Source organism: Mus caroli, chromosome 7 (genome assembly GCF_900094665.2).
Source record: "Mus caroli chromosome 7, CAROLI_EIJ_v1.1, whole genome shotgun sequence".
Taxonomy (NCBI): Eukaryota; Metazoa; Chordata; class Mammalia; order Rodentia; family Muridae; genus Mus; species Mus caroli.
The window spans coordinates 29,788,545-29,800,832 of NC_034576.1; the positions used below are offsets into that span (position 1 = coordinate 29,788,545).

Below are 12,288 nucleotides of genomic sequence, written 5' to 3' on the forward strand. Positions count from 1 at the left end.
GGATTTCTGAGTTCCAGGCCAGCCTGGTCTACAAAGTGAGTTCCAGGACAGCTAGGGCTATACAGAAAAACCCTGACTTGGAAAAAAAAAAAAAAAAGAAAAAGAAAGAAAGTACGTGTCATCGCTCCTACCTTTCCCAGCAAGACGGACATGAGGGGTCTACCCAGAAACCTGTACTTGGAGAAGTCACAGTAGAAGGGACATGCCTTTATGAGCTAGAAGATAGTCATCCTGTTCTAGGGACCGTGTCTTCTTGTCAGCCTGAGAACCCTTGTCTACCTTTGCCAAGCCCAGGGAATTCCATCTATATCTGTCAGCCCAGGGGCACGGGGTGGTCAAGATGCTTTCTTTAAGCAATTGTCTAGGGCGGGGGGTTTCATGTCTACTTTTATCTTGAGAGCCCCAAGAATCAAAGTCATGTATCTGTCCCAGGAATCCATGCCTACCCTTTCAGGCCAGATGAGTTCCAAACCTGTTACCCTCCACCCAGCCCATAAGGTCCACAGGTGCTCACCAAGGCCCCGTCTGGTAGCCACATCTGTTTGCACTTAAGATCCCTGTTCAGCCCTTTATTTTTTAGAACCCCTGTTCCCTAGGAAGCCATATCTATCTGGCCTAGGGACCTCTGTCCATAGTCCTAAGAGCAAATAGCTATCTGTCCTACCTGATTCTCTATCCATTGAGGGGGCCCAGACGTTAAACCTATCTACCACTGTGGGGGAGTTGTTGACTTACCCACCCACTGTTCAATCTGGCCTCCTGATTGAACTCATCCTACCTCTCCATCCTCGGGCAGAGGAGGCAGTGGAGAGCCGGGTGAGCGCTCGCGCTCTCGCACTGTGGGGCTGTTGCGCATCCAGGCGCGGCAGATGGGGTACAGTGGTGTGTTCTCACTGAACTGGGCCAAGTCCACACTCCGGTCAAATAGCTTGATCACGTACGTATCTGGGGTGGTAAGGTAGGCGATAAATGTGTAGTTCCTGGCTCCACACCCACCCTCTCAGTCCCCTGCCTACTCACTGGATCTCTGAGGACCCCCCTCAGGGAGCCCATCCTCCATCTCCCTCCTCTTCTTCCTCCGCTGGTGGGGGAAGCGGGCAGATGGCCTGTGTGGTTAAGTTGAGTGTCAGGCCCGGAGCTGGGGACTGGGAACCTTTTAGTGGGCTGGGGTCCCAGCCACCTTACCTTTTGCCTGTGGCAGCAATGGAACAATCCCTGCAGGGAGAGACATGGTGTCAGGAGGCCGAACGAGCCTTTAATAAACATCTGCTCAACGCTGCCCCCCAAGGCGGAAGTGATGTAGTTCAGGAAGAGAGCATTTGCCTAGCATGGGCAAGAGCCCTGGGGTTCTATTGCTAGTGCTAAAAACAAACAAAAATGAACATCCTGGGGATTATTGGTACCCCTTGGGCCTTGTATCCCACCAATACCCGCCCCTAAGGTGTTAGCCACTTATACAACAGGTATCTTTGTCTATGTAAGATGGTTAGAACTCAGCAGAGAGAAAAGCTACCTAACCCAAACTCTCAGGACTAAATCCCATCAAAGTCCCTTACTTGTTGTGCGTATCCAAGGGGGTTTTCCCAGCCTCTTCATCCAGGCGTTCCCTGAGAACAAAAAAGCACTATTGGCTTAGGGTACCAAGGACCCAGAGCGTGATGCTATTAAGTAGTCATCCCACGAAACATTCCATGGGACACTTTTCACCCTAGGCAGCCTCCAGCCTCCCATCCAGATCCCCCCTCCAACAATCAGAGTCAGTCCAAACAGTTCCCACCCTGTGGTTCCCCAGGCTGGACCAGATTCCAACCTGTCCATGTGGCTCTTCTCCAGCAGACACTGAAGAACGGCATCCAGCTGGTTCCGGGCTTTGGCCATCTCCATCTCTGAGGGTAGAAGGTAGGAATCAGCTCTGTGTGCGCCTCCCACATTCGCTGTGGGAGGCGATCCTACGTCCTGTCTGGTCCAGGTAGTTGGAAAGCAGCTTTAGTGCCACTCAGTGGAGAGACCGACTAAAGACAGAACCAGGGTGACAGAGCCTTAGGCGGGGCCAAGGGCATAGCTGCTACCACTGCTTTTCTCTCCAACACCTACTCAGGAATCTAGGATCTGGACACCTTCCATGGACAGCCCTTAGGGTATTTCCACTGAGGTCTCCTTCTCGAAACCCACTCCGCTCCCTGGATTCTCCCCACGAGGCGTGACTAGCCGGCCCACAGGCTCCTGACTCGCTGTGGGCACTCCTTTCCCAGCCCCAGTCTCAGCTCACTTGGCTTGTGGGAGTCTGTCAATATATCCCCTCCCTACCTCGCCTTTTCCTCCCACCCAGCGCCTAGCCTCTGTCATCTTTTCTGATCCACCTCCTTTTATAAGGCAGACAACAGAACTTTCCTAAAAGAAAGCCAAGCCTACTGGGCATAATAGCATATGTCTGCTATCCCAGCACTCTGGAGGCTGAGGTAGGAAGATCAAGAGTCTCAAGGTCGGCCTCAGCAATGAAAGATCCTCTCTCAAACAATAAGCAAAAGAAAGAAAAAAATACAAAAACAGACAGACAACACAACGTGGCTTTGATCTTCTCCAGCACAGAACCCTCAAGGCGTCTACAATCCTGACCCCAGAAAATGGGGTCTTTACTCAGTCTGGCGTTTCCAAACCCACCCTAGTCCTACCTGCATAGTTGTAGTGAGGCTCCCTCCACTATATGTATTTCTCTCCTCCCACCCTCAGTTCTTCACTATATAGCCTTGGGTTGGCATGTTGTTTGCTAAGTAGGTCAAACTGGCCTTGACTTCAGAGATCGGTCTGTCTCTGTTCTCTATGCCCTGGGATTAAAGGCAGCTGCCAACACAAACAGCCCTCTCTCCACTCACTGCATCTCGGAGGATCCCCACTCAAGCTTTGTTGTTTGTTTGTTTTTGTTTTGCATTTTGGGGTGTACCTTTACTAACTCACTCCTTCAAAAGCCTCCCTAGACTACCCATTTCCCTCAAAGGAAAAGTCGAAAGCCCCTTCCCGGAATCCACAGATCCTTCCTCCTCCCCTCCCATCTCTCTGCCTCCGTTTCCTCACGGCTGCAGTCGCCCTAGATGCTCTGCTGCCCGTTTCCTTCCTACACACTGCCACTCCTCCCACCTTGTCTATTTATCACCCTACACTCTAGCGTTATTGGAATGCACAGCCAGTGAGGATTGATTCCCTGTACTTCAGGGACACACCGCATTTGATGGCTCATGCCCACTGTCAGAAATGGGGAAAGTGAGGTAGAAAAAGAAAAGGACCCTTTTTAGAGGATCCTGTCATATGGGCTGCAGAGAGATGTCGCATACTCCCCTTTTTCACGATTAACATCTCTCTCCTGGATCCCCAGTCCTCACCTGATTTCTCCACTTTCACCTTTACCGGGAACATGCTTTGGGTGCAGGTCTAATGCGCTGGATCAGAAAAACTTGGAGGAGGTGTGGTTCAAAAGCTAGGCGGAAGGCGGGCAGGGAAAGGTCAAAGGTAAGTCTGAGCACCACTGGTCCTCAGGCCTGAGCACTGTCCAGCTGCGACTGCCTTGGCGGCCACTTCCCTTCTTTCCCTTCTGTAGGCGGGACCCTTTGACAACTGCTTTTTCCCACTAGTTGATGAAAACGTCAATTTCATTTGCTGGCCAATTTACAGCCTGTACTATTGGCTCCCCAGCCTTAGGCTCCACCTTCCCTGTATCCGGAAACAAACCAACGACAAGCCAGGCACCTGGGGGGGCGGAGGTGGGGGTTGTGATTCAAACTTCCGGAGGTAATGCGCCTGCGCCGCACAGAGCACTCTGGGAAGCAAAGACTCAGACATCCCAAGGCTTTTCGGGATTTGTAGTGTTATATTTTAGCATTGCCAATAAACCTATTTCCAGCTCCTAAGTAACTATCATAGTCACTGACATCCTTCACAGGAAGATCAATCTGGAGACGGACTGGATCCTTTCTTACAGAGAGCTCGCTAGGTGTATTTCTCAGCTAACTCTCTTTCATTTAAATATTAAAAGCGCTGGGTACTCATCCAGATAGTGAGGATGCTTTAACGAGCAAAACAGGCAAACATCCTTGCTGATAATGTGTCTTATCGTGTAGAGAATAGACGATAGTCAATAAACAAGCCAAAAATTCTAAGTAAAATGTAATGGGAACACACAAATATGTAAAAATACTCAACAGGGAACATCGAAGTGGGGACTGAGACTTTATTATTTATTTATTGCCTCACTCTGGCTCAGTCTAGCCTGAAATTCACTATCTATGTGACCCAAGCTGTCTCTGAACTCCCGGAAGACCTCCTGCCTCAGCCTCTCAAGTGTGTGATTAACACCACCACAACCTGCTGGGTATATGCTTTTTCTTAACTTATTGGGGGTGGGGTGGGGTGGGGTGGGGCATACCTGTAGCAGTCAGATCACTTGCAGAATTTGAGGATCGAACGCAGGTCAGGATTGGCAGCAAGTGTCCCTACCACTGAGTTATCTCACTAGACTCTGCTGAAATTATATCGACACAGGGATCACTACAAACCCCAGCTGGCCTGGAAGCCACAGAAACCCACCATGCCTCTGCCTCCCAAATGCTGTGGTTCCAGACATAAGCCACCAAAATCATGAAATTTTATTTATTTATTATTTAGGTGGTTTTTTTGTCTTTGTTGTTGTTTTGAGACAGGGTTTCTCTTGTGTAGCCCTGGCTGTCCTGGAACTCACTCTGTAGACCTGGCTGGCCTCAAACTCAGAAATCTGCCTGCCTCTGCCTCCCAAGTGGGATTAAAGACGTGAGCCACCACTGACCGGCCATGAAATTTTAAATGAGAAGATCAAGATGCCAGAGAAAGGGCTCGCTCACTTGTTGAGCTCAGTAGTTAAGGGGATTCACATGGTGACTAACAACCATGTGTAACTGCAGTTCTAGGGGATGGCGATGTCCTCTTCTGATTCCCATGGACACTACATAAAAGTCCACACACACACACAAACTAAATCAAGAATAAAGAATAGTGGCGGGCGTGGTGTCACACGCCTTTAATCCCAGCACTTGGGAGGTAGAGGCAGGCGGATTTCTGAGTTCGAGGCAGGCGGATTTCTGAGTTCGAGGCCAGCCTGGTCTACAGAGTGAGTCCCAGGACATCCAGGGCTACACAGAGAAACCCTGTCTCAAAAAAACAAAACAAACCAACCAACCACCACCACCAACAACAACAAGAATAAAGAATAGGAAAGTCAAGGAAACTGTCCTAAGGAAGCTCCTGGATATTTCTCTTGTTGAAGACACCTCACTTAGAGGGAGAAATGTGAATTCTTCCTTGGCAGAGACTACCAAAGCCTAGAACAAGAAGTGATTCTCTTGCTTGGTTTGTCAGGATAGGAATGGAACCTAGCACCCTCTGCATGTTAACAGAGTGCACTGCCAGTAAACTACCGCTCCAGTTCAGAAAGCTGTGTTTTTAAATCCACAACTACCTGGCTGGAGAGGTGGCTCAGCGGGTAAGAGCACTGACTGCTCTTCTACAGGTCCTGAGTTCAAATCCCAGCCACCGCATGGTGGCTCACACCCAGATGCCCTCTTCTGGAATCTCTGAAGAGAGCACTGGTGTCCTCATATACATAAAGTAAATAAATCTTAAATTCACAACTACTAGTGCAAGATAGGGGCCCCTCAAAGTGGGAGCGTCATTTCTTTCCGAAGCAGGAAAGTTCTTATTTCAGAAGGGTACTAACAGTAGTTAATAAATAAAAATTCATACACTGAGTAAAAGCACAAAGCCTAACATGTAACACATTCAGTAAGTGCCTTTGAGTGTTAGCAATCATTTTATCCTCCTGCCTCCGAAAGATCCCAAGAATTCAATATTTAAAGTTAGGGTCCTTTATTGGGGCAGATGGGAAAATGAGAAACAGATGTCTTCAGGGTCTGAGGGAAAGCCTAGAGCAGAGAAGCCTTCATCCTGGGAGAAAGAACAGATCAGCAGCTTATGAAGTTGTTAGGGAGTGCCCAGGGGAATGGTGAAGGAGAGGTAGTCCCCAACAGCACCCCAGCGGGGCCGGTAGATCTGGAAGATGGTGATCCAGGTGGCGAGAATGATCACCCAGAAGAGGAAGCCCACAGCTGAGCGCCAAACATCTAGAGTGAAGAACAAGGGTGGGAGAGTTGGCCTCCAGCTGCTCTGGGGGGAGCTGGACCCACCCAGGACAGCCCGTTCATCTCGGACACAGATCTCCTCGAGTTCTGGAGCCTCCATCATCCCAACCACCCAACCACCCACTGTCTTTTTTTTTTTTTTTTTTTGCTGGTGCCCTAGAACTCACAGCCTTTGATTTGGCTCTGCTCTGTGTAGGCTGGGGCGAGGAACGCCTCTCTGAAGAACCAGAAAATGTTGACCAACCAAAGAAAAGGCAGGAACGCAAATCCACCTAGGAAAAAGAAACCCACACTTTGTCAAACGACAGTAAAGAGCTTTCCTAATCTCCACCTTAGAAAGCCCCTTTGGAAGGTCCTCTCCCACGTTTAACTGGAGATCCCTGCTGTTAGGGGCTGTGGGGTGCGGGCTCTAATCTAAGGACTGTCTCCTCCCAGGCGTTCGTTCATTCTTTCTTCACTGCTCATTGGGACTCTGAGTGAGAGAACAAAGTTTCCTCCTTCCTGAAAGCCTCCCTAGAGTCTGCGTTCCCACGAATTCAGGCTCATATGCCCTCTTGTCTTGGGCGCTCCAGTCCGATCCCCTCTATTATCCCCGAAACCTTAGGGGACCGGCCTTACCAAGATAGTACTTCCGGCACAGGTTCAACTTCTCCTCATTGGATACCCGCTCCAAGTTCATAGTTGCGCTGGAGCCCGGTGGTCCTAAGGGTCTGCAGAGCAAGACCCAAATGACAGGCGCAAGATCACGAGCAACCACGCCCCTATTACGACAAATTAGAGGAGCGTTGGCTACGGGAAGGGTACCTCGGAACAGGCTCGTGGGACGAGGAAGTTCCCTGTCTAGCTAGGGTATAGCAGACAACTCTCAACTCACCAGTGCGGTTTATCCCTTCTGCCTGGGATTCCTTTGCGGGAGATGCCGCAGTTTTCAATGGAGTTTGTTGTCGCTTTTTTTTTTTTTTTCCTGCCCAGCCCCCCCCTCGCCCCCTCCCTCCCTCGGTTACGTTGTACGCATGCGCTCCCAGAAAAACATGCGCTTGACGGTCGTGGACGCCCCGCTGGCCTCTAACACGCGTGCGCAGTAGCACCACAGGCAGAAACTACACTTCCCAACGCTCCTAAGCAACGGAAGTGACGCAAGGAGCAGGCGCGTTGGAGTGTTCGGGTAAAAATGTCTGAATATTTAGCTTCGATATTCGGGACTGAGAAGGACAAGTGAGAATGGTGAAGGGAGTAGCCTCTCAGGGAGCCGGGGCACTTGGGTCCCTACGGGCTGGACGGACAGTGTTCGCGGGATACCCGGCCTTCCCGGCCCTCGGTTTACCTCTGTCTTTGCACCTCTTCCAGGGTTAACTGCTCTTTTTACTTTAAGATTGGAGCCTGCCGGCACGGGGACCGGTGCTCCCGACTTCACAACAAACCGACTTTCAGCCAGGTGAGACCCAGATTCACGCCTCCCCGCGCTTCACCTGCTGTCCATCATCTCGGGGTCCCGCCTCTTCCGGATTTCTAAAGCCAATCCTACCCCTCTTTGCTTTCTGACCTGGCCCTCTGGGTAGCAGACCCTTTTTCCCCGGGACTGGACCCCGCCTCCCATGAACACTGGCCACGCCCCCTGGCTGGCTAGGTAGTTTTGGAGTCTCTGACTCCACTGGCTCATCTCTCTCTCTCTCCCTAACTTCATACTCACACTGTATGCAGCCCTGCTTTCTGTCTGAGCTCAGGTCTCTTTTAAATTTTGTTCAGACCATAGTCCTGCTCAACTTGTACCGGAATCCACAGAACACAGCCCAAACTGCAGATGGATCACACTGTGAGTAAAAAGCTAGATAGTTCAGGGACTGGGCAGACAGCCCCAGCAGTTTACGCCCTCATTTCACCCTCCATCCCTCCTCCAGGTCACGTGAGCGACGTGGAGGTGCAAGAACACTATGATAACTTCTTTGAGGTGAGGGTTGCCAGGGTAACTGGGTTTCCTGTGTGCCAGACCTTAGCTGAGCTGCTTCTCCCCATCTTCTGCAGGAGGTATTCACAGAACTGCAGGAGAAGTATGGAGAGATTGAAGAGATGAATGTGTGTGACAACCTCGGGGACCACCTCGTGGGCAATGTCTATGTTAAGGTGCCTGTTGCCCCCTGCTTAGAACCCAGAAGTGGAAACATTTCAGTGCCTATGGCCACCACTGAAACCTCCCAACCTGAGGACTATCGATAAGTTGAGTCCAGCCTCAGAGCTGACTAGTCCCCTGAAGATCTTGAATTCCACAGCCCATGGTCACCCACTTTCCCCTCAGTTCCGGCGGGAGGAGGATGCAGAGCGGGCTGTAGCGGAACTCAATAACCGCTGGTTCAACGGGCAGGCTGTGCACGCTGAGCTGTCTCCGGTCACTGACTTCCGAGAGTCCTGCTGCCGGCAGTATGAAATGGGGTAAGGTAGCGTAAAAATAGGCCGGGCATCAGAGTCCCAGAAGCTTGAGTGTTTGATAGGGAGTTTTTAGTGATGGTGGCCTTCTCTGTCTTTAGGGAATGCACCCGAGGTGGCTTCTGCAACTTTATGCACCTACGACCCATATCTCGGAACTTGCGCCGGCAGCTCTATGGGCGAGGACCCAGGCATAGGTACCTCAGACCCAGGGTGCTGTGTTCTCCTGTACCCTAGAATGAGCCTGATGCTAACTTGTGGGCCTACCATCCCGAGGCTCTTGTGCTCTAAATAGAGTTTTGAGCCTTGCCTGGGTAGAAGTACTTTAGTCTTAGTGCCCCAAACAGTGTAAACCTCATACCCACCACCAGCTTGGGTACCTGTCCCTGAGTACCAATCCTCAGATGACATTACCAGCCACCTATCCCTAAGAGACAGGCCTGGAAAAATCTTGACCACTCTTAACTATTCCTACCCATCTCTGTCCACTCCTCTTCCCAATTCTTAGGTCACCTCCAAGGTCCCACACAGGTCACCGTCCCCGAGAAAGGAACCGACGTCGTTCCCCAGACCACCGGCATGGTCGCTTCTGAGACTGGTGCCCTTGCTCTCCACCCAAGGGCATAGATGTTCCTGTCCAGCGTCCCTTTTCAAAGTGCCCTTCACTCTCCAGTCCCAGCATCCCCAGGCTTCAGAGCTTCATAATATAATCTGTTCGACACAGGAACCTCCTCCTGTCCCTCCTCCAATAAAGGTTAAGAAGTTTGTCAATCAAGGTCTGTGGTTTCCTTCCACCCCCAACCTAAGAATGGGTGTAAGCCAACCACAGTCACAGAGGAACTTGGAGCCAGCTTGGGGTCTGGGTCTGCACTGGTAAGTTGGGGCTGCTTTAATACCTATAACCTCAGATTATCCATTCTAGGTGCCTTTTAGGGACAGGTGCCTGTTTGTGGCAGGCCAGAAGATTCCTAACAGAGATGGGAGTTAGAAAAGGAGAGGTGCCTAGGTACTGGTGAGAGTTTACAGTAGGTTAGGCCTGGTAATTGAAACCCACCATACCACCCTGAAATGAAGGCACTACCTAATTCCTAACACTTACAAAACTCTGAACTAAGTTTACTCTCTGCTAGGTACTGTGGTGTCTGGCGTGTTTGTTTTGTTTCTGAAGCAGGGTTTTACTCGCTCTGGCCTGAGTGGCCTGGAACTTGCTGTGTAGCCCATGCTGGCCTCAGGTTTACAAGAGATGCTCCTGCCTGTACTTGAAGTGCTGAGATGGAAGTGTGCACACTACGCCTATTGTGATCTTTTAAGTAGATTATCTCTCTCTCTCTCTCTCTCACACACACACACACACACACACCGCCTTCACCCAGTGAGACAGGTTCTGTTACCCCATCTTAGAGATGAAAATGAGAAGGCAGGTATGTAAGATCACAAATAATCCGGTGATCCCCATCAAGTTCTTTATCCGCCTTGTGGGCTTGGAGTTGGGTATGAGACAGGCCAGCTCCCAAAGAGGTGCTGGAAGTCAGTGACCCCACATCCACCGTTTTCTTCTGCCTTGGACTTCCTGGAATGTGCTACAGAAACAGTGTGGGTGGAAGTGGTCACAGCCCTCAAGCTGCAGGCTCTGCTGAGATGGGGCCCAGCTGGCTTTTCTGGACAGTGGCGGTGGTGGTGCTGCTTCTGACCCGGGCTGCGTCAATGGAAGCCTCTCGCTTCTGTGGCCACCTTGAGTACTGGAACTCTGACAAGAGGTGCTGCAGCCGCTGCCTGCAACGCTTTGGGCCTCCTGCATGTCCTGGTGAGCAGTGACTGGGTGTGCACTAGATGGTGTAGAGAACAGGGGCGCTAGCAAGTGGCAAGGTTGTTGCCAGCCTTGCAGTGGGCTTCTTTGGGGAGTAGATGTGCTGGGTCTTAGGCAGGTAAGGCTGTGGGGGTGGACACAGGTTAAGCTTGTGCAGAAAAGACCAGTTACAATGGGGACAACCAAGAGCAAACTTTACCTCTGAGTGGAGGGCATGGGGAGAATGGACTTTATTTATAGTGGCTTTATTTATAGTGAGGGCAGGGCTTGGTAGAGTGATGGGGGAAGGGGTAGGGTCCTCATGAGGGTTTGAAGAGAAATGGTCTAGTGGGATTAGAGGGAGAGCCTGTGCTCCATTGTCTCCCACTAGATTACGAGTTTACGGAAAACTGCGGGCTCAATGACTTCGGCGACACTGTAGCACATCCTTTCAAAAAGTGTTCCCCTGGGTATTGCAACCCCAATGGCACAGAGCTGTGTAGCCAGTGTAGCAGCGGAGCCGCCGCAGCCCCAGCTCACATGGAGAGCCCTGGTAGAACCCACAAGCAGTGTAGAAAGGTGCTAGACTCCTGGGGTATGGGTCAGAGCTTGCCTGTGGTTCCATGGGTAAAGCTGGGGTCAGAGGGGGAGCCTCACCCCAAGTGGAGTGCCTGAAGGGGGTGGGTGAGGCAGGGAGGAGAGGGAGCTCCATTTAGGGACCTAAGGGATGGGAGCCGGCTTGGGCTGACGGGTCCTCTTGTTTCACTCTCAAACCTCTGTTCCCAGAAGCCTGTCCCTCCCAAGGATGTCTGTCCTCTTAAACCTGAAGACCCAGGTGCCTCTAGCTCACTTGGGAGGTGGAGCCTTGGGCACACAACCAAGAATGAGGTCTCCAGCGGACCAGGTTTTGTCCCAGCCTCAGTGCTGCCTCTGGCAGTGTTGCCACTGTTGCTGGTGCTGCTTCTGATATTGGCAGTGGTCTTGCTCTCTTTGTTCAAGAGAAAAGTCCGTTACCGTCCTGGTTCCAGCTCGACTTTTGGAGATCCCAGCACCTCTCTACATTATTGGCCCTGCCCAGGTACCCTGGAGGTATTGGGAAGTAGAAACAGAGGGAAAGCTAATCTGCTGCAGCTCTCAAGCTGGGGTTAGTGTAAGACAGCCCCGCCCAGGAGGGAGGGTGGCCTCAAAGCTTCCTCTTCCTCCTCTCACCTCCCCGGCCGGCCTTTCAGAGCTCCAGGGGCTGGCCTCTCAGCCCCTCTCTCTCCTGCTGGATGAGCTGGAAGTTCTGGAGGAGCTCATTATGCTACTGGACCCTGAGCCTGGGCCTAGCGGGAGCACGGCTTATGGTACCACACGACACCTGGCTGCAAGATACGGGCTGCCTGCCACCTGGTCTACCTTCGCCTACTCACTGCGGCCCAATCGCTCACCCCTGCGGGCCCTGATTGAGATGGTTGTGGCAAGGGAGCCTTCTGCTACTCTGGGTCAACTCGGCACATATTTGGCTCAGCTAGGTCGCACAGATGCTCTGCAGGTGCTATCCAAACTTGGCTGAGTCCGAGTTTGCTGGGGCTTAGTACTCCATCAATAAAGTTTCCCTTGAAGCCAGTATCTGCCTGTCTTCATTAAAGGGGTCTTCTTAATGTACAATCTTGATCAAGCTTCAAGTCAACAGACATCCTTTCCCATAAAGGATCCATTCCAGTATAAACAGGACCATGTTACCTGGCCACTCACTTACCTGGAATCACTCACCTGTCTGCCCTCAGCTGTCCAGGAAGGTGGAAACTAGCACACTTGCTCTGATGCCTTCACAGACCCTGACTTTTTTTTTAGTTTTTCGAGACAGGGTTTCTCTGTGTAGCCCTGGCTGTCCTGGAACTCACTTTGTAGACCAGGCTGGCCTCGAACTCAGAAATC

At 51.4% G+C, this 12,288-nt stretch overlaps 4 protein-coding genes across 7 annotated transcripts in view; 2 read left to right on the forward strand and 2 right to left on the reverse strand.

Annotated features, from left to right (window-relative positions):
- The window catches only part of Lin37 (lin-37 DREAM MuvB core complex component), a 4,529-nt gene extending 845 nt beyond the window's left edge, over positions 1 to 3,684 (reverse strand). Inside the window, exons 1-6 of one of the 2 annotated variants that reach the window (XM_021166648.2) lie at positions 3,378 to 3,684; positions 1,811 to 2,012; positions 1,557 to 1,607; positions 1,186 to 1,215; positions 1,021 to 1,106; positions 779 to 945 (exon numbers count right to left, since the gene is read on the reverse strand). In XM_021166648.2, coding sequence (XP_021022307.1) covers positions 779 to 945; positions 1,021 to 1,106; positions 1,186 to 1,215; positions 1,557 to 1,607; positions 1,811 to 1,884 — 408 coding nt within the window. In that variant the 5' untranslated portion in view covers positions 1,885 to 2,012; positions 3,378 to 3,684. The remainder of the gene's footprint in view (positions 1 to 778; positions 946 to 1,020; positions 1,107 to 1,185; positions 1,216 to 1,556; positions 1,608 to 1,810; positions 2,013 to 3,377) is intronic. The other variant, XM_021166647.2, reaches the window with a different exon arrangement.
- A 2,188-nt stretch (positions 3,685 to 5,872) lies between these two features.
- Psenen (presenilin enhancer, gamma-secretase subunit) lies at positions 5,873 to 7,176 on the reverse strand. Its single transcript, XM_021166676.2, has 4 exons — positions 7,036 to 7,176; positions 6,780 to 6,922; positions 6,329 to 6,433; positions 5,873 to 6,143 (listed from the first exon to the last, which is right to left on the reverse strand). Exons 2-4 carry the CDS (start codon positions 6,838 to 6,840, stop codon positions 6,004 to 6,006), a joined length of 306 nt encoding a protein of 101 aa, XP_021022335.1. The 5' UTR covers positions 6,841 to 6,922; positions 7,036 to 7,176; the 3' UTR covers positions 5,873 to 6,003.
- A 106-nt stretch (positions 7,177 to 7,282) lies between these two features.
- U2af1l4 (U2 small nuclear RNA auxiliary factor 1 like 4) lies at positions 7,283 to 9,357 on the forward strand. Of its 2 annotated transcripts, none has more exons than XM_021166654.2 (8): positions 7,283 to 7,376; positions 7,509 to 7,596; positions 7,908 to 7,974; positions 8,060 to 8,109; positions 8,184 to 8,282; positions 8,455 to 8,588; positions 8,684 to 8,779; positions 9,091 to 9,357. In XM_021166654.2, the coding sequence occupies exons 1-8, from the start codon at positions 7,333 to 7,335 to the stop codon at positions 9,173 to 9,175; spliced, it is 663 nt and encodes a 220-aa protein (XP_021022313.1). In that variant the 5' UTR covers positions 7,283 to 7,332; the 3' UTR covers positions 9,176 to 9,357. The 2 variants fall into 2 exon arrangements, with proteins under 2 accessions (XP_021022313.1, XP_021022314.1); XM_021166655.2 differs by having other exon boundaries at positions 7,346 to 7,385; positions 7,534 to 7,596; positions 9,091 to 9,352.
- Positions 9,358 to 9,495: 138 nt separating this feature from the next.
- On the forward strand, positions 9,496 to 11,977 carry Igflr1 (IGF like family receptor 1). 2 transcript variants are annotated; one of them, XM_021166624.2, is made up of 4 exons: positions 9,496 to 10,386; positions 10,760 to 10,947; positions 11,155 to 11,512; positions 11,598 to 11,977. In XM_021166624.2, the coding sequence occupies exons 1-4, from the start codon at positions 10,158 to 10,160 to the stop codon at positions 11,921 to 11,923; spliced, it is 1,101 nt and encodes a 366-aa protein (XP_021022283.1). In that variant the 5' UTR covers positions 9,496 to 10,157; the 3' UTR covers positions 11,924 to 11,977. The 2 variants fall into 2 exon arrangements, with proteins under 2 accessions (XP_021022283.1, XP_021022284.1); XM_021166625.2 differs by having other exon boundaries at positions 11,155 to 11,446.
- Positions 11,978 to 12,288: the final 311 nt, after the last annotated feature.